The 26,892-nt window shown below is 53.6% G+C and overlaps 12 protein-coding genes across 12 annotated transcripts; 7 read left to right on the top strand and 5 right to left on the bottom strand.

Moving 5' to 3' along the window:
* The first annotated feature begins 99 nt into the window (after positions 1–99).
* BO70DRAFT_358447 (tRNA methyltransferase RSM22) lies at positions 100–2,893 on the top strand. The gene has a single exon (XM_025542299.1). It carries the CDS (start codon positions 135–137, stop codon positions 2,697–2,699), a length of 2,565 nt encoding a protein of 854 aa, XP_025403455.1. The 5' UTR covers positions 100–134; the 3' UTR covers positions 2,700–2,893.
* A 761-nt stretch (positions 2,894–3,654) lies between these two features.
* Positions 3,655–4,220, bottom strand: BO70DRAFT_368196 (DASH complex subunit SPC19; the record flags this gene model as incomplete). Its single annotated transcript, XM_025544609.1, has 2 exons — positions 3,655–4,026; positions 4,089–4,220. 2 exons carry the CDS (start codon positions 4,218–4,220, stop codon positions 3,655–3,657), a joined length of 504 nt encoding a protein of 167 aa, XP_025403454.1.
* A 216-nt stretch (positions 4,221–4,436) lies between these two features.
* On the top strand, positions 4,437–5,174 carry BO70DRAFT_82977 (F1F0 ATP synthase subunit i). Its single transcript, XM_025548757.1, has 5 exons — positions 4,437–4,557; positions 4,637–4,684; positions 4,794–4,844; positions 4,966–5,075; positions 5,146–5,174. Exons 1-4 carry the CDS (start codon positions 4,521–4,523, stop codon positions 5,019–5,021), a joined length of 192 nt encoding a protein of 63 aa, XP_025403453.1. The 5' UTR covers positions 4,437–4,520; the 3' UTR covers positions 5,022–5,075; positions 5,146–5,174.
* A 199-nt stretch (positions 5,175–5,373) lies between these two features.
* BO70DRAFT_392676 (mitochondrial 37S ribosomal uS14m domain-containing protein) lies at positions 5,374–6,275 on the top strand (the record flags this gene model as incomplete). The annotated part of the gene is made up of 4 exons (XM_025546300.1): positions 5,374–5,497; positions 5,743–5,854; positions 5,956–6,127; positions 6,213–6,275. 4 exons carry the CDS (start codon positions 5,374–5,376, stop codon positions 6,273–6,275), a joined length of 471 nt encoding a protein of 156 aa, XP_025403452.1.
* A 549-nt stretch (positions 6,276–6,824) lies between these two features.
* Positions 6,825–8,512, top strand: BO70DRAFT_307468 (uncharacterized protein; the record flags this gene model as incomplete). Its single annotated transcript, XM_025540078.1, has 4 exons — positions 6,825–6,892; positions 6,946–7,061; positions 7,144–7,716; positions 7,806–8,512. The coding sequence occupies 4 exons, from the start codon at positions 6,825–6,827 to the stop codon at positions 8,390–8,392; spliced, it is 1,344 nt and encodes a 447-aa protein (XP_025403451.1). The 3' UTR covers positions 8,393–8,512.
* Positions 8,513–8,816: 304 nt separating this feature from the next.
* BO70DRAFT_329172 (TMEM199/VMA12 family protein) lies at positions 8,817–9,929 on the bottom strand (the record flags this gene model as incomplete). The annotated part of the gene is made up of 3 exons (XM_025540770.1): positions 9,613–9,929; positions 9,006–9,553; positions 8,817–8,952 (listed from the first exon to the last, which is right to left on the bottom strand). The coding sequence occupies exons 1-3, from the start codon at positions 9,862–9,864 to the stop codon at positions 8,817–8,819; spliced, it is 936 nt and encodes a 311-aa protein (XP_025403450.1). The 5' UTR covers positions 9,865–9,929.
* Positions 9,930–10,053: 124 nt separating this feature from the next.
* Positions 10,054–11,231, top strand: BO70DRAFT_358444 (tubulin-binding prefolding complex subunit PAC10). The gene is made up of 3 exons (XM_025542298.1): positions 10,054–10,139; positions 10,366–10,834; positions 11,002–11,231. The coding sequence occupies exons 1-3, from the start codon at positions 10,117–10,119 to the stop codon at positions 11,119–11,121; spliced, it is 612 nt and encodes a 203-aa protein (XP_025403449.1). The 5' UTR covers positions 10,054–10,116; the 3' UTR covers positions 11,122–11,231.
* Positions 11,232–11,871: 640 nt separating this feature from the next.
* On the bottom strand, positions 11,872–16,485 carry atg26 (UDP-glucose:sterol glycosyltransferase; the record flags this gene model as incomplete). Its single annotated transcript, XM_025540077.1, has 3 exons — positions 14,769–16,485; positions 12,129–14,717; positions 11,872–12,081 (listed from the first exon to the last, which is right to left on the bottom strand). Coding segments are annotated over exons 1-3 (4,101 nt in total), but the record flags the coding sequence as incomplete, so codon positions are not given.
* Positions 16,486–17,407: 922 nt separating this feature from the next.
* On the bottom strand, positions 17,408–18,760 carry BO70DRAFT_358442 (DNA-directed RNA polymerase I subunit RPA34). The gene is made up of 2 exons (XM_025542297.1): positions 18,406–18,760; positions 17,408–18,342 (listed from the first exon to the last, which is right to left on the bottom strand). Exons 1-2 carry the CDS (start codon positions 18,579–18,581, stop codon positions 17,592–17,594), a joined length of 927 nt encoding a protein of 308 aa, XP_025403447.1. The 5' UTR covers positions 18,582–18,760; the 3' UTR covers positions 17,408–17,591.
* A 207-nt stretch (positions 18,761–18,967) lies between these two features.
* grc3 (putative RNA processing protein Grc3) lies at positions 18,968–21,761 on the top strand (the record flags this gene model as incomplete). The annotated part of the gene is made up of 5 exons (XM_025540076.1): positions 18,968–19,001; positions 19,055–19,451; positions 19,503–19,629; positions 19,679–19,990; positions 20,045–21,761. 5 exons carry the CDS (start codon positions 18,968–18,970, stop codon positions 21,626–21,628), a joined length of 2,454 nt encoding a protein of 817 aa, XP_025403446.1. The 3' UTR covers positions 21,629–21,761.
* A 579-nt stretch (positions 21,762–22,340) lies between these two features.
* BO70DRAFT_329159 (fungal specific transcription factor domain-containing protein) lies at positions 22,341–23,559 on the bottom strand (the record flags this gene model as incomplete). The annotated part of the gene is made up of 2 exons (XM_025540769.1): positions 22,341–23,106; positions 23,183–23,559. 2 exons carry the CDS (start codon positions 23,557–23,559, stop codon positions 22,341–22,343), a joined length of 1,143 nt encoding a protein of 380 aa, XP_025403445.1.
* Positions 23,560–25,123: 1,564 nt separating this feature from the next.
* On the top strand, positions 25,124–25,504 carry BO70DRAFT_392668 (uncharacterized protein; the record flags this gene model as incomplete). Its single annotated transcript, XM_025546299.1, has 1 exon — positions 25,124–25,504. One exon carries the CDS (start codon positions 25,124–25,126, stop codon positions 25,502–25,504), a length of 381 nt encoding a protein of 126 aa, XP_025403444.1.
* Between the last annotated feature and the right edge of the window lie 1,388 nt (positions 25,505–26,892).

Here is a 26,892-nt window from a genome sequence, read left to right as displayed (position 1 = left end):
AATGGGAAGCGCGTAGTTTCCGATGGCATGCGTCTTGGCGCAAGTTTTCCTGTCGAACACTCTCGAGTGGCGCAACATTTTCCTCCAGGAACAGGCTCCCGATTCTTGCATCTCGAGCCGTGGAAGGGTTGAGAATGTTGTCACGAACCCCGGCAGCGAGGGTGACCCGGTCTCACCCCCATGGCCTTCTACGCACTGCCGTGTCCAGGTCGCCGCAGACTGGTTCGCAGCTCCGCCGCGGAGTTGCGAGCTTCATAGCCGGGCGGCCCAGAGCCTCGATTGCTCGGAACGCACACTTGTCTCCCTCAAGCTTGGACTCTTTGCTGAAGGAGGCTTCCTATGTCAGAGGTCAACAATGGCTGTCCGGGCGGAGACACTCGTCCTCCACCACGCCGACAGAGTCCGACCCCAACGCGGAGCGCAGGGACGAAATTTACGCCCTGATCGATAAGATCGACCAAAATGACCTGGAAATAACAGATCTTCTGGAAGAGCTAGATCTACTCGACAGTCACGAGAAAGCCGTCAACCTCGAAGGGCTGGACCTCGACACTGCGTTCAGTCAGACGATAGGCCACCGCGACGAAGAAACCTTGCAAGCGCGGGTGCGCCTGGCGAAACAACAATTCGGCGATTATCTCCCGGAAGGCTACCTGAATGAGAATGAAACCCAACTATACGTCCGGCTCTACGGCGAACCGCTCGTTCTCGCAAAAGACGCTGAGCTCGAGCTAGCGGAGGATGAAGGCTTGGAGGATAGACTTTACCAGGAAGATGGTCAGGGAGGCTGGGAAGAGATTGAGCTTGACGACGCAGATTCGCAGGACGAACCCCCGTTGGTCTACGACATGGAAGCGGAGCAGCCGATCGATGAAACCATTGCCATGCAAAGGACGAGAGAAGTCGCTGAACAGCTTGGAGGGGAGATCATGCTCGAGCAGTTCGTTGACGATGATGCAGAATCAGAATCGGGCCCGAGGCTCCACCCTTTGACCACGATGGGGAAGCTCACTATGGCGTCCAGCACTGTATTCGTACCGCAAGACACTGTGACGGGTCCGATATCCGTTATTCTTAGGGAATTCTCGAACAAGCACATTTCGGAGCTTGCCCATCGCAAACTTGGCGGGAGATTTCTTCCCCAGTCCCTTACGACCCCCCCTCTTCGCCTCCAGATTCCTCAGCTTCCTATTCCCCTCGAAGCTTCTCAACGCCACATGACCGAGATGGAAGCTAATGTATTCATGGCCACTCTTTACCCCGGCATGTATGCATCCGCTCTGAGTGTTCTGACAGAGGTTCGGAAACGCCTGGGAACAAACTGGATCCGGAATTTGATGTTTAAAGAAGACGGTCCACACATCCTCGATTCCAACGCCGGTGGTGCGGGTGTTTTAGCGTGGAGAGACATCCTGAATGCTGAATGGGAAGTCATGGCGGAAGACAACACCCCGACGACGGGCCCTTGTCCAATTGGTCGATCGACTGTCGTTACGGGGTCCGATGCTCTTCGTGAGCGCGCGAGAGTGATGCTCGAAAACACAACTTTCCTGCCGCGACTCCCTGACTACGTCCATGTCCGCGAGAAACCGACCCTGGACGACGCCAGAGCTCCTCAAAAGCGGAAGCATTACGACATCATCTTCGCACCCCACTCTTTAATGGGTATCGAAGAAGAATACCTCCGCAAGGAATATGTACAGAACTTGTGGAACCTCCTTAACCCCAACGGCGGAGTCCTCATCCTTCTCGAGAAGGGACACCAGCGGGGATTCGAGGCCATCGCGGGTGCTCGTGATATGCTGCTCCAGCGCCACATCTCCAGTCCCGGATCGACCAACTACGAGAACCTGACCGAGTCTCCCGACGAAGCAGCATTCATCGAAAAGGAGCGCGGCATGATCGTCGCCCCATGCACCAACCACGAAAAATGTCCGATGTTCGACTCACCCGGCAAAGCCAAGGGCCGTGAAGATTACTGCCACTTCCAGCAACGCTACATCAGACCCCAATTCCTACAACGCATCATCGGAGCCAAGGACCGAAACCACGAGGACCTGAAGTTCAGCTACGTCGCGGTCCAGCGTGGCGTCGACCGCCGGGTCGAGGACGGAATCGCGCAGGGTGCTGAAGCCACCGATGCGGCCTTCGCCGGGTACGAAGATCGATACGGGCCCGCAACAGAGGGATTCCCGCCTGTGAACGAATCGGTTGAATCGTCCGAAACCGAAACCACCACCGAACAACATCCAACCGAGGTCAACGCTCTCTCACTTCCTCGCATCGTCTACCCGCCCATGAAACGCCGCGGACACGTCATCTTAGACATCTGCACGCCGTCGGCGAAGATCGAACGCTGGACCGTCCCGCGCTCATTCAGCCGCCAAGCGTTCAAGGACGCGCGCAAGGCCCAGTGGGGAGACCTGTGGGCTCTGGGCGCGAAGACGCGCATCAATCGGACATTGAAAATCGGGGACAAGCATGGCGAGGGCAAGAAGGAGCGGCTGGCGCGACGGGCCGCCGAACGGAAAGAAAGAAAGGAAGAGGAGGACGAAGATGAAGAATCCGCCACCGCCGCCAGTACTCTGCCCCAACCTCCGGTCAAGAAGAAGGGGCAGAAGATTCCTAGCTGGAAGAAAAACGCAGACAAGAAGACGTACAGACGGGCTTTGAAGCTGACTAGTACAAAGGGAAATTAGTAGTGAGTGGGTTGGTTGGTCGGTTGGGGGGTTACTTGGATGAGTGTCTGGTCTACTATGAGGAGAATTATGGCGTCGAGTCTTGGCGTATGGTGGTTTTGGGAGAGATGGCATTGTATTATACACCTGTAAGATATATTGGGGGTTGCTGTATAGATTATGGATATCAAATGTAAATGGGCTCTTCACTCAATGGAATAGCACTCTATTATTTTGTTCATTACACGGGGTGCGCTGATTTTGTTATCAACATGTGAAACTTCTTTGTAGCCCTCAAACCCCGCTTAAGACCGAGTCAGGCTTGAGAGAATTCACAGTAAGGTTCCTGCGTCTAATCACAGAACATTCCACCAAAAGCAAGTAATGTTTGGCAAAAGTGAGGCGGGTCATCGGTAGGTCATTGCACCCTGTTCAGCAGCATCCCACAAACCATGAGGCGTTAATTGGTGGGTTTGAGGGACCATTCCCAATTCCAGGCAGAGACCAGGCCAGCTCTGACATATGTAGGATGCTTGCATCAAGCTTCCCAGCTTCACCACTTTCGTGGCGCTGTCTTATCCTCGATCCAGGATATGGCGCAAAGACTGGAGGTGCAAAGCAAGAGTCAAGCAAATCGCACTTCAGTAGCAAGAGACAAACTATTAATTGGAGTTGATATGAATCTGTTCTGAGCGTGTGCTGAATTCCCGTCTCAGAATACAATTCACATCTTGTTTCCTAGATCAAAAGCCCACTGCAAGTCCCTCAAGCCATATTCATTTCAAAAGAGGAACTCCCATCTGCTTCGAAAACTCCAGAATATTCACCATGGGTATCATTCATTAATTCCTGATTCGTATCATTCTTCGACCAGGCTGCTTCCGTTGTACCTCTGACCAGACCCAGAAGCATATCATATCTTCACGCAGCACGTATCACTCCTCGCTCCGGGTATATGTATATCCCAAGCAGCCCATCACTGAAAAGCCATACTCTTCCGCAACTGGCGCTCCCGCTGTTTACTCTGCAGTTCTAACCGCTCCACCGCATACTGAAGCCGTTCTTTCTTCTGAACCAATCTCCGCATCTCCGCCGCCTTCGCCGCATTGCCCGATCCGCCGGATCGGTCGCCATACGTACTCCGTACTTTGGGCTGGCGGGTCTGGTTGGACGAATGGAGGCGGCCTTCTTGGAGCTCGCATTTGGCTCGCAGGCCCTGTTCGCGACGGGAGAGTTTCTCGACGTGGTTGGAGGCGAGGGAGAGGAGGTGCGCGATGCTGGGGGTGATCTCGTCGAGGAGGGCTTGTTGGGCTTCGCGGAGGGTGGGTTCAGGGAGAAGTTCGAAGTGCTGGGGTGGGTTAGAGACGAAGTAAAGGGAAGGGGGTTGCTGGGGAAGCTGTTGGTACTTACTCGGGTTGTTTGCAAGACCTTGCATAGTCGGGGGAAGTCGCTGATGCCGGATTCGAGGGTGGAGATGGAGGAGTCGACCAGTCCGAGGGAGGACTGGAGGGAGGCTACAGAGGCTTGGAGGTGTTCTGCCATGGTGACTTTATGGTGATTGTTGTTGCTGCTGCTGCTGCTGCTGCTGCTGCTGGTATTGTTGGTATTGTTGTTTGACGATATGCGATCACAGCGATTGATTGTTTACCTGAGGGGCAGGGCAGCGATGCGGAGCGGATAAAGCGGCATCCCGGGAGTTCCCGAAGCGTAAAAGCGGCGGGGCTTCGGCCGCCGGGACAAACCTCGTTGCTGCCGCTCCTCCTCAACGCACCTTCACCCGCTGCTCCATCTCCGACTTCCTCCATCCCCAGCACTTCGCTTCGATTCTCACGGACCGCCACAATGCCTCTCCTCCCGAAGAAGTTCCCCACCCCCGTTGGTAAGTCGATCGCTGTCCCTGTGTCCTGTGGTCGGGGCGAGATCTCAAGAATATGAACTGACATGCTCTCCCGTTATAGCCGGACCTGTTGGCCCCTTCTTCGCTGCCGGTATGCACCCATTGTCTAGCTGAGTGGCCTTCTCAAATCTGCAAAGCTATCTGTCGCCCGAAACCAGCTCGATTGGAGCGCATGGAGGCGCGCAATGACCGGCTTTCTGACCTTCGTTTGTTTCTAGGTCTGATCGTCCTGTACGGTGTCAACTCTTTCGCCAACGTCCTGATGAACAGTGAGTGAACCTGATACTGTCTTGATTGAATCAAATAGATCGATTGTTCAACTTTCGGTCGAGTCGGAGTCCCTTGTCTATTCGAAGCACGGTCACACTAACCACGGTTATTTCCCTCCAGCCGAGGAGTTCAAGAACGACCCCCGCAACCCCAACGCCAAGGCCCAGAAGCATTAAGATGGTCCTAGAGGGGCTCTGAGGATGCTGTTGCTGCGGAAGATGACGGCGGTTGTGGGTGGTCTGAGACCCTGATCGCTGTTCCGCTGTTGATTCGAGTTTGCGGGCTTTCACCCTGTTCAAGCATATAGAAGATACCGTCCTAGGACATATTGCGAATCGACGAATTGTATAACTATACTGTTTCCTGACTTAATGGCCGCATGGGTTCTTTCTCCGGACCGGACTGAGCTCTTCAGCGGCGTGGGCTGCGCCTCGCCTTGCATGTGAGGCGTCGGTGCCGGGTGGCAGTTTCCGATGTACATGGCATTGGATGTCTTGACTCGCTTGCTCTTGATTGTAGGGGACCTATATGAGCTTTCCGGCAGGTCCCGTCCCTTCCGTTGCGGTCACTGCTGTGCGTGATATGCTTGTTCAACAGCCTTCGCATTTTCGGCCTTTCCCCGCCTCGCGGAAACGCGATTGTTTCAGTGTGCGTATGTTCAGTAAATTCATGTAGACCCTCTCGAGCCATTGAATCATCCCCCAGTCAATAGAAGGACCAGGAACATGCCGCACCAGAATCTTGTTGGGAGCGAAGGGCGACACGACCCTATACCCGATCGGGACAACCCGAGTTCTCCCCGTGACTTCGCCGCTCCGCCAAAACCTCCGCCGTCCATCAATTAATCAATCGATCGATCGACCGTCTCACCCAGACCCCCGACCACCCGAACACCAGTCGCCATGTCGCAGTTCAGACTCAAGAAACTTGACCTCGGCGGGTTCGTCAACCCCCGTATCCTCCGCGACCACACCAAGCGGAGGACGTTCGAGCAGTACGAGCCCGAACGGTATGACCCCATCCCGCAAAGCCCGCGTCACACTCGTCGGCATTAAAGCAAAAGCAACATCTCCAAACAGAGTCTAATGATTACTTTCTTCTTCTGTCCAGCCAAGCTCTCCGCTACGCGATCCGCAACACCTCTCTCCCCCAGCGTGTTCGCGCCCAGGCGCAATTGCAGCTCGCCAACATGCACAGCAACACCCGGTCGACGCAGATCAAGAACCGCTGTGTGGCGGGCGGTACTGCGCGCAGTGTCATCCGCGCATTCAGACTCGGTCGAGTAAGTGGATGCCATATTATTATCTCGTGCATTGTTCTGGGAGCGATTGAGTGAGTGGTGGCTGACAGCTGGTCTTCTTTTCCAGTTCCAATTCCGTATGCAGGCGCTGGCTGGTGAGCTTCCGGGCGTGCGGAAAGCCAGTTGGTAAATGCGGAGAGGGATCTTGATTGTGGGATTATATGAAAAGATAAAGATGTTTTGGGTCAGCCGGTTCCTGAAAGGCGTTTGTTTTCCGGTCCTCTTTTCCTACTACTTGAGATATGTACTATAGATTCGGGTGGGAGGTGAATAGATGATTGTTTCTTTACTTGATTGGGCAGGTTGTTCCATTTATATCTTATGAACAGTCTTGCTGTCTTGACTTGAGTCGAGGTGAAGCCTTGGGGATAAGGCCTGGATAGCTGCAGTGCATATATTGCTGTTGAATCCAGCCTGTTTGATCAGCCATTACGACGCTGGTTTGCCTCTCGTTTGCCTTGTGAAACAGTCTCTTCCCTTGGGATTAACTGCCCAAACAAACGCCTATTCTTTCCTCTGGTCATTCACGGCACCTTACCGGGAAGCTGCAGCCTCAACCCAAGCTCTGCCTTCTGCCTTCTTGCCTGCTCCCCTCACTTTCCCCCTCCCTGTTTCCTCATCCCTCCCTCCACCATTACCTTTCCCTTCTCTTCCCTCAAATCGTCTCGGAGCATCCAAAATGTTCGTCTTTCAGCAAAAGGACCTTCCTAAGGAACCCGTCTTCCCGGCGGACCTTGAGAAACTGGGGTATGATGAATCTACCGAGTCCATTCGAGAATCTTCATCTTAACCAAGGCTAGGTACTTCATCAACGACCAGGATCAAATCAGAAAGATCGCCGATCCCGCAGAGGAGTTTCAGTTCAAGATCAATAAGAACCCTCGCTGGAATGAGTTGCAGCGTGAGGCGATGAACGGTATGCCCTTCGTTTCCACTTTAGAAACTACTACAAGGACCGAGCCATAGTAGTTTATATATCTAACAACCAATCTATAAAGCATGCATCCGCAACATTGTCTCCGTCCGCCTCCGCAACCTAGGCCTCGTCACTCTACGTCTCCCTCTGACCTCCAAGTCCACGGAGCCCTATGTCCCCATCCTGGTCTCCAAGAACCTCTCCACCGCATCCCGCGTCATCGTCGTCTTTGGAGAGCCCATCCAAGACCTCGGCATCTGGGCCTATCGCACCGTCGGCACGGAGAGTATCGATGCCGGCTCCGCCATCGCCTTCACCCGGGCTGTTCTGAGCAAGAACGACAAAGCCAGCAGCTCTGAGAAGACGGCTCTCGTCCTAGCGAATACCGGCCAGCTGACATGGCACTGCGGCACCCGGCAACCCATGACTCTGACCTCCTGGATGAACATGCCCCGGAAGTCGGCTGTCGATCCGGCTCTCGTCATGACGCGCAGGAACAATATCCCGGGGAACGAATACTGGCAGAACCATGTGGATTATGTCTTTGAGAAAATACTGGCTGCGAGGGGTCGGCTGGTCAAGAAGGATGCTAAGATTGGTGTGATTGGTTTGGCGGATGGGGGATTGGGTGCTATTCGGTATTTGGCTGGTCATTGTGAGTGTTTATTTCTCCTTTGGATGAGCTGGTTGGGGTTTCCTCGTGATTGGGATCATGATAGACTGACTGACTGACTGCTCGATAAGGGGAATCATGGCGTCCGTACATCTCAGCCATCTGCCTCGGCAATCCTCTTCAGCTAACTAGTGTCGACCTCGGAGACAACAGGGATGACCCTTCGTCGTTTGCCTCCTTCGTTTCGTCTCGTTGCCGCAGCTATGTCCTGTCTGAGGCGCCCATGGGCATGCCAGTCACCTCGCCCCTCGATCACGGGTGCAACTGCTATTCGGCTGGCGAGGCGCTGAATCTCGAGTGCATCATGCCCAGGGCAAGGGCTCATATGCTTCACTGGCTGGAGGAGACTTTTGCGAATCCGGAGCTCTTTGAGGCGAAGCTAGAGATCACGGAAGTGAATTCGGATAGCGTTGCGGAAGATAGTGTGGCGAGGGCTGCGGAGGGTGCAGATAGAGTCTTTCAAGTGGATGAAGAAGGAACTACGGAACTGGATTCAGACAGGGTGGTAGAGGTAGAGGCAGGAAGAATGACGGAGCTGAGCTCGGACAAGGTTGAGGAGGTAGATGAAGAAAGAATCCAGGAAGTGGACTCTGACAAGGTTGAGGAAGGAAATGCAGGAAATACCACCGAAGTCCACGACGAGGAGAGTGAGAATTGACTGGCATGGACTACCGATCTCTGCTCACGAATATTGCAGGATCTCGGGATGGACTGGGAGTCAATCGTTTGTCATCTGCTAATTCTTGCTTTTGCGAATCATATGGCTTCAGTATCAGGGATGCAGTGGAGAATACCTGGTCCATTCATAGTCTTGCTATCTCATACATGAAAATCTCAAGAGTCATGGACTCATATCACCTGTTGACCTATAGTACCTACCTGATTGCGTTACACTGGTTTACAACATCCTCATGCTAGCTATCCGGCTCCAGACAGTCGATACTTACAGTCACATCCCAGCCAAATTCCACAGCTCTTACTGATACAATCCAGCTCTCTTCCTCATGTCTATACTACAGGTACATTCATACACATATCACGTCACATCATATCCAAGCCGGTCCTCTATACCCACCACAATATCACTCCTCCCTCTCCTTCTCCATCTCCTTCTCCTTATCCTCCCACCTCTCCCTTAGCCTCCTCCTCAGCCCCCCATTCGGCCCTCGCCCCCAAATCTCCTCTTTCTCCCCATCCATACCATTCCCACCAACGGTCCTCGTTTCATCCACACCTTCATCCCCACCTCCATCTCCATCTCTATCCTTTACCTCCCTCCCCCCACCCCCTCACTCCCAACAACCACCTTCTTCTCCCTCACCCTCCTCTCCACCCTCCTCGCCTCATCCACCTTCCCCAAATAAATTGCATAAATAACCACCTCCGCCACGCCCACGCCCACCGCCACCCCCAACGACAACAGCACCTTCACGGCCTCGGACACGCCCTCCCCTCCCCTCCCCCCTCTATCAGCTGTCCTTCCCCTCCACACCCCCGCAACGGTCTCAATCAACACCTCCGGCGTCCGGAAACTCCGCAGCGCGAAGTACACGCTAAAGCCGGTGATCAGGACGGAGAGGAAGATGTTCAGAACGAGGGAGGGGGTGAGAGGGTCCGGGTAGGAGGTGTCCTTTTCGTCAGTATGGTTGTGGGGGTCGTGGAGGGCGGAGACGGTGGGGGTCGAGGAGGTGAAGATCGGGTTTGCGGTGCTGGTGTTGTGGGGGTTGAGGAGGGAGGGGGCACTGGTGATCATGCGGTTGTAGGCGTCTGTTTCGGCGGCGGCGAGAAGACGCGCTTTTAGGGCGAGGTATTCGGGGGTCTGTTTGTGTTGTCGTTAGTGAGTTGAGTATTTGAGGATTGGGAAGGGAGTGAGTGTACTGGTTCGGGTTTCTTTGGCGGAGGAGGGATGTAGACTTTCGTTCCGCGGAGAAGGGAATTCAGACTCCGGGCTGAGTGTGTCTCATTGCTGTTGGAAGAGGATCGAAAATACCGCGCCAGGGCGATGAGTTGCGCGTGGGAGATGGGATCCTGGAGGGACAGGGAATCGGGGAGGTCGAGGTCATGACGAGAGGAGGCCGGGAGAGCCTCGAAGGCGGCCAGGATAGGGGAGGTGGTGATAAGCAGGACCATTGTCGGGGTTGGATTTAGTCCATCATGCTATGTGTACAAAGGATGTGAAGCTGGTTCATGTCCATGGGAAGTATGAAGAGGGAGGGAAGGCAGTGAGCGGCGCCGCAACGCCGCCTTTCCCGAACAGGCAATCAACTCCCCCCACTTGGACCTGGAATGGCTTCATTCGATAACATCAACTCCCCGCCATCGCCTTCTTTCCCTCCTCTCCTCCCCTGCCCGGACATCTGGCTTGTCTGCCTCTCTTACACCATGGCAGACAAGAAACCCTCCCTGTGAGTTCTTCCAACTGTGAACACAAAAGAAAGAAAAAAAAATCAGCATCATCATCCCACTCCTCCATCCCGCACCCCTCCCTCTCTCTCTCTCTACCGCACTACCTTCCAAATCCTTACCCCTAAGCCAACCTCTTCCACTCCCCCTTCCCCTTTCACCCCATCCCCATCCAACCCCAGACACACACACACACACACACCACTAATACAAAGAAAAAACCCCCAGAGCCCCAACAACCACCAATCCGCGCGGCATCCCCACCGCCCCCTTCGTCGACAATGTATCCGACTACGTCTCGACGCGCGCGGAAGTGGAATCGACCCTGCGGTCCTTCCAGGAGATGATCTCGAAGTACCAATTCATGGAAGTCAACACGCAGCGCCGCGGTCAGGGTCTGCGCGACAAGATCCCAGACATCAAGAAGACGCTGGAGATGGTGACGTTCCTCCAGATGCGGCGCCAGAACAACCTCGACCCGCTAGAGACCAACTTCGAGCTGAACGACACTCTGTACGCGCGCGCAAGCATCGACCCCGCTGACACCGAGGAGGTGTATCTGTGGCTGGGCGCCAATGTCATGCTGGCGTACCCCATCGAGGAGGCTCAGACCATGTTGACGGAGAAGTTGGCCGCCGCGGAACTGAGTCTCGCGAATTGTGAGGAGGATTTGGAGTTTTTGAGGGAGCAGATTACTGTATGTTTCTTCTTTTTCTTTTTCTTGGTCTTTTTGCACCCTTCTTCTTACGTTATGTTTTTTTTGTTATTTCCCCTTCTGCGTTTTGTTTGGAGGTCTGGTGTTGTTGAGGTTGAGGTTGAGGCTGAGGTGGATGTATGCTTGCTAACTAATCCCGTGAATGATAGACGCTCGAGGTCGCGACTGCGAGAGTGTATAACTGGGACGTTGTGCAGAGGCGGAAAGAAAAGGCCGAGGGGAAAGATGATGAGGGGAGTACGGACAAGAAGAGGCCCGATGGGGGTTAAGTTACGCTGGTCCGTGTATGTATTCCTTGGTTTAAAGCATGCTGGGAGAATAAAAGTCCATAATACCATTTTTGCATGGATGGAGGTTGTAAATACCATGCTGGTGCTGGTGCTGGTGCTGGTGCTGTTCATGGCTGATGGAATCGGAGAACGCGTAGAACAAGCGTTTTGGCCACAGCCCAGTAAAGGGGCTACCCCATCCAATCCCTACAAACTGAATATCCAAACTCTCCCTCTCACGTATACATTGAAATGCCAGTAGCCGCAAATAATTATATTCTCGGTTAAGAGCTATTACACCGATCTATTAACGTCCAGTTATGTATATAACCCGTGCAGACCCCATGCAAATACCGCAATCAGCAACTCAAATCCATTAAAGATGTATTGTGCACTCCCCCCTCTTCCCTGTGCATCATCATAAGTCGTCAGTTGTAACAAAAGCGCAAGCAGCTCGAAAGCGACAGCTCGGCGGGATAGAAATAAACACCCCAGAAATACAACCAGACCCGTGTAACCCGAAGCGCAAAACAATCAGAAACAAAAACAGAAGCAGAAGCAAAAGCAAAAGCAAAACAAACCCATTAAACCATATACTATCGAACAAGCCAACTGCAAAATTCGTCAAAGTCATGACCTCTAGCGAATATAAGAACGCATGCATGCAGCATCTAAGACAAGGCCGAATGCTTGTCCTTGTTTCTAACTATCAATGTGCGGTTTCGTCCGCTATGATCAGGCGCTGGCCAATCTTGCTTGGATATCGGCATCATCCACAAATGTCCACTCCTCGATGTCGGCCTCGGCGACATCATCGTCGGCTTCTTGTTCCGCCACGGTCTTGGCCGTGGGGGTGGGAGAAAATGGCGTTGACGAGACGATGGAGCGCTGACGAGCCAAGGTTTTGGCGTACTCGAGATCCCGGTAAATTGCCTGGATGGCAGTATCCACTCCATCCTCCTATCTCTACGTTAGCAGTGGACACCAATACGGACAGATAGACTTACACTCCGGATTTGCACGCCTAGCTCCCGGGCTTTCGCGATCATCCGCTCACTGTGGGTGGCCTCCCAGAGAGCCCGCGAGAATACGCTCACGTTAAGCTTCTTCATACAGATTCCTACCCCCAAGTCTTCAACTCTCGTTCCGAAGAAAAATTGGTCTCCAAAGAAGGGCTTGATGATGGTAGGCACACCCGCACGCAGGCTGGCTCCTGTGGTACCAGCCCCTCCGTGGTGCGCGGCAGCATCAATCTGGGAGAAGAGCCAGTCATGGGGTGCTGACTGAATCTGGAAGATTTCGGGAGGCAGAGGGATTTCCGACTTTGCACTGGCCGGGTCTCCGAGACGATCAGACCAGCCCTTAGAAAGGATACAGCGAACGTCGGCCTTCTGTACAGATTCGACAACTGTTCGCGTGAGCGCGGACGGGTCTGACACAACGATCGACCCGAACCCAATGTAGACAATCTTCTTGCCATCCTCGCGAGCGCGTTGGATGAACTGGATCAGCCCTGCTGGTGGTGTCCAGTTGTTCCCTTCGCTCAGGAACCAGTACCCTGTGATGCGAATCCAGTCCGGGTAGTCGAGTGGTGGGGGCACTACAGAAGGCGAGTAGTTGTAAAGGAACGGGACTTTGTTCGGCTGCATCTTGTCCAAGCCGGTCGCTTTGAGCCCCAGCTCTTTCTTTCTCCAGCGGTTCACCTGTCCCGCGATCGCCTTCCAGAAGACATTGTCAAACATGACATATGTGATGTAGTTGTATGCACCGCCCATTTTATACTCCGGGACAGCGAATGCATGTGGATATGCTCGTGTTCTTGACCAAGGCATTGTGAAGGCACGGAAGTAAGGGATCCGGAGGGCCTCGGCGATATGTATACCGGCCATTGCGCTGGGGGATTCGATGAGGAGGTCGCTATCCTGGCAAGCTCTCCACGCAGAGGATAGCAGGTCATCAATCCAGCCACGGAACTTCAGTGAAGCCTCCTTGAGAAAAGAGTAGGTGAACATCCCATTCTCAACACATATCCGCATAAGCTCTGCTGGATCTCCATCAACTGAAGCAAAGTCGATCCCATGCTTCCTCACCCAGGGCTCAAACTCGGCATGGGTTGCGATCTTAGGCCGGTGACCCTCAGCAAGCAACCCTTTGCACAATGCAATATAGGGTTGTACATCACCGCGTGAACCGATGGTAAGACAAGTGATTCTCAGGGACTCGGTAGGCTTGAAATTGATGATCGAGGCGCGGGGATCATCAAAGATTGGGTGCAGTTCGGAAGACTCGGCCAGCATTGAGTGGGAACTCTGCATCCCCGAAGTATCCAGCCTCGCTTCCTGTAGCATGCGGTGCTCAGCGCTTGCTGCTTCGGACTCGTATTTCTCCTCTTCTTCTGCAAGGTATCCTGACTCCGCCAAAAACTTCATGGATTCAAGGCCCTGGTGTAACGTAACGGCACAATCGTCTCGGGCATCAGAGGCGCTGAACTCGAAGAACAATTCTTCGTGGCCGCGGATGACCACGACAAGCCCATGGTAGCCAAAGCGGAACCCTTTTTCCTTATCCACGTTCTCGACATCTTTCAAAGGCAGTATCATCTTCGTCCGAGTTCCCGGGAGAAGACTCCGAAAGCAGAGCTTCTTCTGGCTGATATATATTTTACCGTACAACGGGAGCACACGGTGTAGGTATGCGTAATAGGTAGCCTGCAGCTTTTCGGTCGACGGAAGGGCAAAGTGCGCACGGAATCGGTCGCCATCCTTGCAGCCAGTGTCTTTGTCTTCGGGGTCAACTGCCTGATCATCCGGGAGTATGCCTTCGTACTCCCCGTAATGCTTGCGGTTACCCGCCCACATACCAGAGACCTTTTCTATATACCCCATTGATTCACTTGCCAGTAAGTTGCTCATCTGCTTTGATCGGGATTTCAGGTATTCCGCAAAACCCGCCGCGCGTTGCAGTGGGTAAGTTCCAGCTTTAACAATCTCGTTCAAGGTGGGCCCAGTGGTACTCTTAGAGGGACTATGAGTGCATTGGTCAGAATCGCTCATGGCATACTGAATCTCTTGCCCATCTTTCGTATATCTTGGCCCGGCGTGCGTGTGCACCGACCGAGCCGTCTCATCTGAGTGCCGACGAGCACTGCTTTTATCGGGCCCCCTCCGCAGAGTGTGAATCGTAGGCGATTGGAAAACGTCGCTTCGGTTCAATATCTGGCTCGCGGATTCGGCTGTATCGGTCATCGACTGCAAGATAGCTGACGAGTCAGTTGCCTGCTCCATGGAGTTGCCGAATGATAGAGACGAGTCCTGCTGTCTTGGTGGTGGAGACATCGTAAGGGCATCATGGCCAAACCCGAATTGGCCAGTGCTTGCGCTTCTCAGTCGTTGCGCGCTGGCATTTCCGATGGCTCGAGGTTGGCTGGTCGCACTGGTCAGGGACCATCTATTCTGGGACGCTCGAGAACGGCGAGAACGAGCCATGTGATCTGGCTGGGGCGATAAGACTTGAGATCGGTTCAGTGAAGAATCACCCACTAGGCCTTTAAGGAAATTGAACGCATCCTGGCCATAGTTGAAGAATGTGAAATAGAACTGCAACTTTGTCAGCATTTGGCACATTGTTTCCCAAGATCAAAGCGTTACCTCGTCAATTGCGAACGTCTCCTCACTCTCAACCACCCGTATCTTGAACGTTTCAGCGAACTCGACCATGGGGCTCTCCTCGATGTCAATGATACTCTTAGTTGGAAAGGAAATCTTGATGCTCTCGCCGTCGTTGTGGGTTCGAAAGATGACTTTCTGCAAAGCTTTAACCCACTCCTTGGCGCTGGCAGAGCTATCAGCCCTGAAATAATACGTTCGTTGATCCGTTGTGACTTGAAAATCCCGAGTATCATGTCCTTTTTCCTTCGAATCGGCCAGAGAAGCGGAGATTCCGTATCGTAGATCGACGTGGCCGCTGGGGAAGTAAAGATTTGATGGGTCGGCATAGTATGAGAGAACATCCCCTTTCAGCGAGAACCAATACCGGTTATACTTGGGGTTCTTCCGACCACGTTTGTGCAGATACCCGGATTTGATAGCCACGGTAGATTTCTTGGGAAGGTAGGCGTAGAAGCAGATGTGTCCCTCTGTGACATACATGTACCCCTGCAGCAGCATACTTTGCAGCAGAGAGCATGCATACTCGACAACTACCTTCTCTGGCGTCTTAAAGCCGAACATCTCCTGCAATCGGAGAGACAGCGCGGACGCAGACGGCTCGGAGTCTCCCTCATCTTTCTCTTCCGTCCCAGACTGGGTGCCTTCGGTTGAGCCGTCTGTGTCCAGGAGGGCCTGTGCTTCCACCATGCGACTTAGTACAGGGGCTGCCCGGGGAGTGACACTGCGAGGGCGTTTAGGGGTGGAGGCTCGGGACATTTCATCCCCCGTCGGAGGCTCAGACTGTACAGTGGGCTGTTCCCCTTTATCAATCCTGGAAATCAATTTCAATGGTCGTAATAACTTATGTTCCGAGATTGACCTTCGATGGCGACGTCCTCGTTCCGGGGTTGGACTCTGCGGTTTGGATGACGACGGCTGTGTTTCCCGTTCGCTCTTGCTGGGTAGTGCGCCAGCTGTGGCAGCCATGTTCCCATAATCTTTCCGAGGGCGATCCTCTGTCTCACCATCACTATCACTGGAATCCTCGAAGCGCGCATGGAAGTCCGACCTGGAGCCCACGGCCGCGATCATGGAGAATATAGACTGCTGCATATACTGCAGGTGACCATCCCGCGATCCGATCCCGCCCGGGGGTGCTGTGAAATCGACCTGTGCGTCATGGTCGTCTTTTAGCCGTTCGGGGAGAACGCTAGAGAATATGCGGCTGTTGGATATCGACTGCCTGCTTGCGCTGAGCCGACGGTCGACTCGCCGCTTTGTGTCATCTATGAAGGGTCGCATTTTGGGTCAAGATAACGAAGGTGGGCCACGACGCAAGTGGGAAAAGAACAGGGTTCAGAAGGTGTGGTCGTTGCTGTATAACCCGGGGTGCCCAAGCAGGTGACAGCGATGGGAGTGTGATCCGCTCTTCACGATCGAGGGAGTCAGTCGGTTGTAGTCACGGCGAGTACTAGAAAGGATAAATCAACAGCTGTTCCGGGCAGATGATCGGACAGATTAGCTCAGGTCCAGCTGCGGGAGTAAGAGCTCTCAGTGAAAGAAAAGGAAAAGGAAAAAAAGACAAAAAAAGGGACACCCACGACGACATCCAACAGTTGGAGGTTGATAAGGGAAGTAACGGAATCAACGGGATGCCGGGCATCAGGAGCTATGAGGGCAAGAGGGGAAAGGATATGCGGAGCATGGCGGAGAGAAAGACTATGGCATGTCCGCTGGGGGAACTGAAGGAGAGAGAGGGTATCAAGCGGTTCAAGCGGTTCAAGCGGTCGAGCAGGCCGGCGATGGATGGAGGATGCATGAAAGATGATGGAAGGAGGCCCGTTTGGGGGTCTGGCGTCACTCGCCCGTATCAGCTGTTCGCTGCCCTCCGCTGGTCCAATCACCGCCGAGGCATGTGATTGCTCCGGGGAGCGGGGCCAGTCAGCGGTCGTGGCTGATAGACCCACTTGCTTATCTAATTCTATGGCGCGGTAACTGCCGGTACGTGACGATACAGAATGCCCCGAGAGCGCAAGGGGACCCTGGAACGAGAACGACCTTCCACTACACTCATCTCATCACTTCGCAGCTCAACGGTTGGCGGGTGCTGATGGTGCTGGATCTGCTGGCAACCTGTCAAGCATAACGTGATCCACGAGGCTCCAGTACGAGGGCCTAGTGGCTGCGCTTAGATACAAGTAGTCACTAGTCAGCCTAGTTGCTGGGTCGAAACCGGAGGTCGGGGATGATCGACACTAACGAGTCGCCGGTGGGCCTCTCCTCCTGTCATTCTTCCACAGTATCTACCTCCTCCCTACAGGACTGACTACCAAGAGCACCATCATGTCCGTGTCCTACATGGGCTTGATAAGACTGCCGGGTCCCGACAGGTCTGGCAAAACATATTCAATTGAGTCATGAAGTCGTCCCACCCTCAACGCGCTCGGGGCATCCTGCCTTGAGAATCTGACCAGCGACTAGTGGTCTAGTACACCCCTCGATGCCCGGGGGGCAGGCACTGGTGACGAGACGCCTCGCAGCATCGCTCATACAGGCTAGCGTCTATAAGCTGTGCCTCCCAACCCTGCCAGCTGTGGGATCTAGAATTTCGGACGCGACCACTCACTGAAGAACGTGTTCTGGGCGTGGATCGAACTATGGACTTATGTACAAACACATGCAACTTGCGTTGAAAAGTGATATCCGGCTGGCTCACCACAAACATCTCGCGCCTGGAGTAGAGCATAGCTACCCCCATCGAACAATGCCAACTTTTGTTGAAATAACAAGACGAAGTAAGAAATAATTCCCGGTCGAACCCCTTCACGCCTTCTCGGCCTTCTTCCTCTTCTTATCGTCTCGGGGTTTGCTGCTCTTTTTCTTCTTCTCCTCCGCTTCGGCGGCCTCCTTCTTCGACTTCTTGCGAGGCGTCGCACCGACCTGCGTTTCATTATCCCCCTCAGTAGGGCGGTTCTTCCGCTTCCGCTCCTCCCGCTCTACCTCCACTCCCCTCGGCACCTTGAACGTAGGCTGCTCTCCCTCCGACTCCTCCGAACTGGAACCGATCGTCTCAGGTGGGGCCGCGCCGCTTCCTACAGGTCGGAAACGCATCTTCAAGTTCTTCGGTTGTTTTCTCGGGGGCTTGACCTGCCCCTTCACTGCTTCCAGCACACTGTTTTCGGCGGAGACATCAGGCATATCGATCAGCTCCTGGATGTGATAAGTGGGGATGTCGGTAGCCGTGGTGCTGTAGTATGTCTTGGTTTTGGGATCGTATAGATGAAGCGCCTTTCCGTTCAACTCGGGCTGCCTGAGGCTCTCAATGGGGATTCCATATTGCACGCCCTTGTGTTTCAAGACCGGGGTGCCCCGCATGATCTTGGCCAAGGAGACCTCTTCGATCTTGGAGAGGGGAAGGTAATCAGGCGCGGTGATGTGGAGGACCTGCTTGCCGCGGAGGTCGGACAGAAGGGAAGAGACGCTGGATTTGGGGGGAGCTTGTTGCTTCAGGGTCTTGAAGCCGAAGGGTGCTTTGTACGGTTTGGGGGCTGCAAATGAAACTTTCTTCGGGGGCCTATACATAGCGCAAGGTCAGTTATGGATGTAATGCCGCGTAGAAAGCATCCAAAAAACCTACTGCTCGCTAGAAGACTCTTCGTCGCTGCCACTTTCGCTGCCGCTTTCGCTGCTCGACTCGACCTCTGAGTTCGAAACTTCTGACTCTGATCCGCTTTCCGACTCAGGCGACGGCGACCTGCTCATGCGAACATCCTCAGTCTCCACCACAGCGGTCTTGTCCGATTTGCGTGCCATTGTGGCTCAGTGAACGCTCGTGAAGAAGCGGTTGCGGACCTGCGATGCGGAGCGCCAGTAGTCCCAATTCTGCGAGATCGCGGTGGCGATATGATTTATAGTAGGAACAAGAGAATGCCCGCCGAGTCAGATCTCAGCTCGCGGAATCGTAAGTCTGGTGAAATCGGCGCAAAGCTCGGGGTCTGGAAGGTGCGAGATGCGAGAAGCCGATGCGGAACTTCTGGGCGATAACCTTTTTTTCTGCTCCGCGGCGCACGGACCACTGGCGAAGTCCGCGGCCTCAAATATTCACCTTTTTTGGTGGTCCCGCCTGCCTCTCCATCTTGCGCAACCCCGCTGGTTTTTTTTGGAGATCTTGAGACGCCGAGAGGCCTTTTTTGCGCATCATGAAGAGAAAGGCCGAGAAAGCGCAAGCAGCAGGTACGGTTCAAATACTCGGAATCGAACAACAGTCGCTGACTTGAAGTCTCTAGCTCCAGTCAGCGCTTTCGCGGCACGCAAAGCTCGGCAGGCTACGCAGGCCCCCGTGGCTGCAGAGAAGCCCCAGATCGTCGAACCGGTTGTTGAACCGCCGCCCAAGAGAGCGCGGCGCTCACTTGAGAAGCAAAGCACCGTCCCATCCCCAACCGAAGAGAACCCGGCCCAATTGAGACGATCCTCGAGGCGCAAGGAAGACAAGTCGAAGACGGAGAAGGCTACACAACCGGCGCGTGCCGATCCTGTCCCGGAGACCTCTCAACAGGCTACAGAGCCTGTATCACCCAATTCCAGCGAGGACCAGGAATCTTCCGACGAGGAATTGGAAGAAGATGTCACTGTGAATGGCAGTGAGGGCGTTGGGCTCGGGGCCCTCGAGGGAGACGCGGACGGGTAGCCATTGCCCCCAAGAGCCCTGTTGAGCATTGGTACTGACATTGATAGGTACGAATCGCCTGCAGACACTCCTGTACAGGTTCAGGACTTCCCGCTGTCCAAGACCCGTTTGAGCAAAAACAACATTGTATACAGCGATGAACATAGGCTTTGTGTCCGCATCAAGGAGAAGATGGTACGCATTATGCAACCCAGACAGCACGCACGCGCTAATATTTCACTAGAGCATGGTCATGCTGGGGCACTACGATGTCTGGGTCAAGCGAGGTGTAATCAGTCTGATGGGAGCGAAACTGCACCCCTCGTCGCGCGTCTACAGGGTCTACGCTCCTTCGACGCACTCCCTGCCGGTCATCAAGTGCATTGCTGGTGTTAATGGCGAGGCGGAGGTCGAGTTCAAGTCCTGCCACAGTGGGATCTATCGTCTTAAGGATCTCTCGCCCCTCTATCAACGGATATGGAATGGCAAGAACACAGCCGCAGACAAGCTCACCTTGAAGGGAGCCTCTCCTTCCGCCAAGAGAACGTTTTCAGTGGTAAGTCCTGCTCGTTTTATCGCCATCGCTCCATCATCTCACTAATCCGTTCAGCTGTACACGTCTGCGGATGACTCTCTAAAGAGACATTTGCGCCCACTCCACCTCGAAAAGCAATGGAGCGCCGCCATCAAGTCTCTCTCTCAACGGGGTGGCCGACTAAAGACTCTAATCTGTGGACCGAAAGGCTCCGGAAAGTCGACTTTCAGTCGTTACCTATTGAACCACCTTCTCAGCCCTGCCCCCCAGACCGAGACCAACTACTGCAACGCCGACGGCGTCGCATTCCTAGACCTTGACCCCGGTCAGCCCGAGTTTGCCCCCATGGGGCAAGTCTATCTCGTCCACCTGCGTTCCCCTGTCTTCGGCCCTCCATTCTCCCACCCCTCCCTGGACGGCTCCCGCGACGGAACGATCGTCCGAGCTCATCACATAGGAGCTACATCCCCCAAGGAAGACTCCGACCATTACGTCCTCGCCGCAATGGACCTGATGGAGCGCTACCGCGCCCTCCAGGCCAGCTACCCTCAGTGCCCTCTCATCATCAACTACCCAGGCTGGATATTCGGTCTGGGTCTGGAAGTCGCCACATACCTCGTGAGATCCCTCGGCCTCTCCGACGTCGTGTACATGAGCGAAAAAGGACCCGCTGAAGTCGTTGAACCCCTTGCCCAAGCAGCCTACCAATCCAAGGTTCCCCTGACCATCCTGCCCTCCCAACCCACCGACTTTGTCAACCGATCCAGCGCACAGCTCCGCTCCATGCAAATGCAGTCATACTTCCACATGACCCGGCCCGGCAACATCGAGACTCCCCTCTGGCTCGAGAAGCCCCTCTCCCGCACCAACCCCTTCCACGTGCACTACTCCGGCCCCCAGCAGGGCATCCAGGGCATCATGGTAATGGGGACACAGATCCACCCTGACCTGCTCCACGAGGTGCTCGACGGCTCCATCGTCGCCGTCGTCGCTGTGGAATCTCCCCATGCCATCCTCGGCCAAAACTCGGGTCCCATGCTCTCAAACACCGCCGAAACGGACCCCGACCACGACACCCCCATGGACGACACACCCTCCTCTCCATCCATGTCCTCCTCCACCATAACCTCCAACATAACCCGAACCCCCACCGAAGACCTCCCGTACCTCTTCGTCGGCTCGGGAAGCAGCAACCCCCTAGACCCCAAAGTCTCGCACTGTCTGGGCCTCGCCCTGGTCCGATCCGTGAACATCTCCTCCCGCACCCTCGAACTCGTCACCCCGATCCCCGGGTCCCGCATCCGCGCCTCCCTCGCCCAGGGCCACGGCCTCGTCCTCGTCCGCGGTCTGCTCGATAACCCCAATTGGGCCATCAGCGAGGACTACCACTCCGCCCGTGCGGCCGAGAAACGCCATCGCGAGGCAACCGAGAAGCTCAAGAAGAACAACGCCACCACCAACACCAATGCTGTTGAGGACGGTATCGACGCCGAAAGGCAGATGCTAAAGGACCGCATCCGCCGCGCGAGCAACGTTCCTTGGATGACTGTCGTGGAGGATAACAGTCGGCGGCATCGCGAGGCCGTTCAGCGCGAGAAGTCACTGTGGAAGTTGAGAAAGAAGGCTTACCCTGGGAGTGACAGTGAGGGGGATTGGTAGTTGGTAGTTAGTAGTAGTTCGAGTTGGTGGTTTGGCCCATTGGACTGAACTAGACCGAACCGGGCGCTGCGGATCGGTATCATTACATACTGGTTGGTGGTGCCTTGGCTGTCTGTGGATTGGATCTTTCTCGCGTGTATATATGTATGCATCTCTTCTATATACCTGAATAAGTATACAAAAAAGCATTTGAACTTGGCCTGTTGCCTACTTGGTGGGATGTTATTGGCACTAATGATGCTGCTATTTAAAGCAAGCTTATCTTGGATTCTGTTACAGCCTAGTGGCCGATGACGATTCCAAAGGCGAAGTGCTACTTCTGACCAGACAGACACGGGTTGACCAACCTTTGGCCGACAATCACAATCCACGCCCAACACATATCAGCCCTTTCCACCCAGCACCATACTCTACTCTATCCATGTCAGCTGCACCTACTACCACTCTTCTAACAACGTTGCCATAATCATACAAGGAATGACCTAAAAGAAACAATAAACAACACCAAAATAAAATTACGGAATTCCATTGCCTTAAGGGGATTAGAAAGCCCCCGGGTGTCTATCTAACAAATCTCCACCAGAATCCCAAGCATCCCAGTTTATATTAAAACATCATTTGCAGAGCATGATAAGGCGTGCGCCTTGTAGTAATTCCACGCCTGCTGATTCAAGCTTCACCGCAGTGTTCGTCCGTCCAGCAACATGAGATCCTAGTGGCCGTCATTGACCCTTTTCAGTACGCGATCTAGAGTCTCAGCCGCCGTTTTAGCCAAAACACTGGTCTCTGCACATTTTTGCAGGTGGTCGAGGGTACTACGCAATGTTTCCATGCACAATTCTGGCTTCAGGCTCTCCATGTGAGTCTCAAAAGGATTTACCCTCAACATGCAATGCCGGTAGTTTTTGCACTCCCATTCCATACCGCGATTCGCATAGAGAGCCGCTAAGAGCACTGCAGCATCAAATGTGGGCATAATGATATCTGGCAGTCGGGTTGAGATGCCAGACTCTAGAGTATGAAGGTTGAGGTACCTTGTCAGAACATTGAATGCTGCCACCGCCAGGGCCTTTCGCTGCGGTCCTAGCAAAGCCCGGTCGTTTGCTGGAAGAGACTGGATTTTCTGTGGTTCCAGCTGAAGAACGGGCCGATAGTTGTAGCAGATGGAGGAGAAGATAGAGATATGCAGGAACTCCCTCTGATAGGGAAGCCATGGAAAATCCTTGTCCCATTGCTTGTTTGGTTCAAGAACGAAGGCGCGTGGTAAGGTAGGCAAGAATTCGTTGCACAGCGCCTCGTATCTCTTTTCGGCCAGGACAATGTCATACTCGGAGTCGACTTTGGGGCTGTTGTTCCTCCAGAAATTGATGAGGCGGATTTGAAAAATTCGCTCCGTAAGTTCAACCGGGGGGTTGAGACGCGTGTCGGGGACTTGATCATCCTTCAAGGCTCCTGAAATGGGGATGCTGTCTGTTTGACTTGCAAAGTGGCTACAGGCGAGGGCTTTGGTCAGCGTACAAGCAATGGTGGCGCTAAGGGTGGCTTCTTGCCTACCTGTCCCATATATAGAGGTTGCAGAATGGCATATATTGCCGTACATTTCTGATTTCTTTGTCCTCGTTATCCGCGGGGACATATTTGTCCTTTCCAATCTCTTGTGTCCGTCGGATAGCGTCGCTCAGCTTTTGTCGGAAGATGTCTGGATTTCCTTCATCCCGGGCCCTGAGCATGGCTAAACCCAGGTGATGCATGCCATCCCCAGAGAGACTCTTTTCTAGACTTTCCGCAATACTATCACACGCGGTTCGAATGTCCGCTAGTGCCATGCCATGAATGGTCCCAGTAGGATACTTTGGACAAGGGAAGAACTTAGATGTATAGGAACAAATCCGATAAATCAAAGCGATCTTGCTAATACGTCCAGCGCCCATTTCAAGCTTACCAGAAATTGTGATCTTTTTCATTGCCATAAGCCAATTATTGTATGTCCTGCGAACCCACGGGGTATAAAGCAGCTGGATAATCCTGCAAAAAAGTGGACTGATTAGCAATGTACAACTGATAGGGATCATGGGCTGCTGACCAATTCACATTCTCAATATAGTATTCGATCAGTGTCTCTATGATCCTGGGGTCAATCTGATCCCATAAAGGCCGGTCTTGGTCATTTGAGCCCGGTTCTTCGAACTGTCAATCGTTAGCAGGGGATGCTACTTGGTTCTCCCAATATAATATTGACTCACTTTCCGTAAGATGGCAATGGTGTTCGACCGACTAACCTCGGAATAGCCAAACACTTCAGCTAGCCGCGATCTCTTGGTTCCCTGCACATTTTGTGCCGAATCTAACAATGCAGGAACACCACGATCAGCCTCCTGATGGGTGCTGGTTTCTGGGTCAGGATTGGTAGCCTGACATGGCGAGTTGGAATCTTGATTTCCCTTTGATGGTTTATGATACCTGCACTCTCCGGTGGATTCATGCTCAATGCACTGGGTGCATGGAGATTTGTAGTCACACTATCATGCAGACGTTAGAGCTCTCTCTTGATGACAGTTGAGTAGGGTCTGTCAAGTTTAATATCCATACCCTTCGTACTTTCATGAAACATTGAGTACAGGGCTGATGCGTCTTCCACCTGTCCTGGGCGGGCTGCATGGTAAGAGCTTCAGTTTAGATCTAGATATAAATCAGCTGAGCTTAAATTCAAGCTCTCATGTATTCCACCCTCGAGCATCTGCATCCGAGACTCACATATGGGAGGGAAAGGTGCGTAATAATATTAGTGGTCGAAAGCGACACTATAGAAGCTAAATGAAAGACTGTGATCCTAAATTGGATAACAATATGAGTATCCCGTATAATGCATGTCGAAGAGCTAAAGATCCCATCAGACCGACGAGGGGAAAATCCCATGGGAATCCCGGGGTCCTTCCCAAACCAGCTCGCAGCCCGCGGCTTCCTCGAGAAGCCCTAAGATGCTTCATCATGACAAACGTCGTGTTTTCTACATGACTATGAGCGTCTTCTATTCTTGCTTTGCTGGTTTCTCGTGGCTCTTGTCTCATGAGAGAATCATGTCAGATGGTGCCGAGGAGCAAAACGCACCCTCTGTCGAACAATCTTCAAATCGTAACATGGCATCCCAATGGAGTCATGGGTAGCTCATTTGTCCAATAATGCTTATATGAGCCCATGCCGCCTGCTAAAAGTCAGCTTTGTAGGCCGATGTCTGCTTTATCGTCGTATCCTCGACGGTTCAGTTGCTGTTCGCCCTTTTCTTGGCCAGGCCCTTTATGAATCAACACATTCTAGTGTCTGCACTGGTAATCAATAGTTCTCCATCTCTGTGGTTGTTGGCTTCTCGCTGCTGGCAAATGGAACCTCAGTCGAGGTCTTGGGATTATTTACTGGTCTCGTCGATCCCAATAGCTAATTATCGGGACCTTTGCACAGCTGACAATACATTTATCCCCAATGACTCCGTCAGTGGTGATGTTCTTCGTCTTCTTCGTGCGCTCCATGCAAAACCTCGCCATCGAAGTCCCCGAATCGACGGTCATGAACATTCTCGATCGTGTTTACAAACCAGAACAACAAAAGAACAAAGTCCTTTCCCTGATATCAGCGGTTGTCTCCATGAGATTCGTGATTGTTACCTTTCAGGGTGGTGTATTCAACTCGCGCCTGCAATGGGCTTTTGCATCAACTACAATCCTCTGCCAACACACGAACAGCTCTCTGGGCCGTTCCGACAAAGGCCTCATCCACGGAGTTCCGCCGACTGGAGATCGTGCACCCATGCCCTTGGCCCCATCAGTGTACTCATCTTCCTTTCCTTTCACTTTGTGGAGCGCCGAGTGTCTCAGTCAGTGATCGACACCGTCCGTGGGGGAGCCCGAGCTTCGTGCCTCTCATGATTCACATGCCGTACGTCTTGGGCTACGGAGCATTTGCGGGGGGCTGGACGTGTATATCATCTGCTTTTTCCCATGATACAAGACCACTCGCCTATCATTTGGTATGTTGCCCCCTCCAATCTGATTACCGGAAGGATCGTCTCCTGGATCGTCTCCTGGATCGTCGCCAGGTGCTGCATCTCCTGCCCGGTCACTGTATCCTCGACACCAGCATGGTGAACCTCATTCTGGTTTCTTCCTCAGTCAAATCCGATTCCCTAGTGAGTTCTTTGATTTCCCGGCATCGTCCTCTCTACTTTTGGCATGGATCTGTTCCTTGCAGCGGCGTCCACGTTCAACGGGCCGAGATCATCCCAGGGAGCGGCTGCAATGCTCGCATCCCATCACGGAATTCCTCTTCCGCCACCACGGCCTAGGCAATCGCGTTGTGGAGGCTAATCCAGCCGATGTGCATCGAGCGGTGGCGTGTGGGCGAGTGGCAATATGGATTCGTAATGCGGGATCGCCATGATGCCTGGTCTGGTCAGTCGTCAAGCAGGCGTTAGATGACAGTGCGGAGTGCAGTCCGCCCGCATGAGCACCGGCCCCGCCCATATCCCATGAATGCCGGTGGTCGGGCTTCGAAACCCGTGGTTGTCGCAAATCCGTAAACTCACGCACGAGTCAAGCTGCATGAGGCTATTCATTGACAGAGCAGTATAGTGTCAATCCCAATCTGGGTTAGACCCACCCACTCCACACTCGGGACGGCCAGTGGGCAGTGGGCAGGAGTGACGGGCTGAGTGCTGACCACTGCATGGAGTTCGCCTTACCTAAAGGCCCCTCCCATGCGGTAGTAATGCGATGGAAACCTCCCGACAGCCTCTCGAGTCTCGACCCTCCAGACCGCCGGCTGCTTACAATTGCCTTTGCAGCGATTGAGACAGCCGTACGTCGAATGTCTCACCGGGTGACAAATATTTGGGCCATCTGCAAGACGCAAGTGTCATTGCCCATTGCATTGTCTGTATTGCTTGCATTGTTATTATCTGCAGGTGTTGCTTTTTCCCTTCCCTATTTTTTTGGCGCTTCAACACCCCGCTCTTCAGCCCCCAGCTGAATGGGGGGGGGGGAGGGGGGGGGATAATGTAACCTCATTTTCTTCATCCTTCAGCTTTCGCACTTCCGCCGGATAAACATATCCAGATAGGTAGTCAGCCTTACTGTGTAGAGTGTAGAGTGTAGAGCAGCAGCAGCAGTACTAGTAACCCAAAAACTAGCAGTGCAGTAAGCACCCCACAACCAAACTCTCGGTCAGACCATCAGTCACTTACTCACTCACTCACTCACTCATCCAAGCACAGA

Source organism: Aspergillus heteromorphus (genome assembly GCF_003184545.1).
Source record: "Aspergillus heteromorphus CBS 117.55 chromosome Unknown BO70scaffold_2, whole genome shotgun sequence".
Classification (NCBI taxonomy): Eukaryota; Fungi; Ascomycota; class Eurotiomycetes; order Eurotiales; family Aspergillaceae; genus Aspergillus; species Aspergillus heteromorphus.
This window is presented reverse-complemented; position numbering and strand designations above follow the sequence as displayed.

What these genes read in the sequence shown, in the direction of transcription:
- BO70DRAFT_358447 (XM_025542299.1), top strand. Translation starts at nt 135, where the DNA reads ATGTTGTCACGAACCCCGGCAGCGAGGGTGACCCGGTCTCACCCCCAT.
- BO70DRAFT_82977 (XM_025548757.1), top strand. Translation starts at nt 4,521, where the DNA reads ATGCCTCTCCTCCCGAAGAAGTTCCCCACCCCCGTTG. An exon ending in CGGTATGCACCCATTGTCTA is followed by an intron (nt 4,685 to 4,793) that starts GCTGAGTGGCCT and finishes GTTTGTTTCTAG; the next exon opens with GTCTGATCGTCCTGTACGGT. An exon ending in CGCCAACGTCCTGATGAACA is followed by an intron (nt 4,845 to 4,965) that starts GTGAGTGAACCT and finishes ATTTCCCTCCAG; the next exon opens with CCGAGGAGTTCAAGAACGAC.
- BO70DRAFT_358444 (XM_025542298.1), top strand. Translation starts at nt 10,117, where the DNA reads ATGGCAGACAAGAAACCCTCCCT. An exon ending in GCAGACAAGAAACCCTCCCT is followed by an intron (nt 10,140 to 10,365) that starts GTGAGTTCTTCC and finishes AAAAACCCCCAG; the next exon opens with AGCCCCAACAACCACCAATC. An exon ending in TTTTGAGGGAGCAGATTACT is followed by an intron (nt 10,835 to 11,001) that starts GTATGTTTCTTC and finishes CGTGAATGATAG; the next exon opens with ACGCTCGAGGTCGCGACTGC.
- BO70DRAFT_358442 (XM_025542297.1), bottom strand. Translation starts at nt 18,581, where the DNA reads ATGGCACGCAAATCGGACAAGACCGCTGTGGTGGAGACTGAGGATGTT. An exon ending in GAAGAGTCTTCTAGCGAGCA is followed by an intron (nt 18,343 to 18,405) that starts GTAGGTTTTTTG and finishes CGCTATGTATAG; the next exon opens with GCCCCCGAAGAAAGTTTCAT.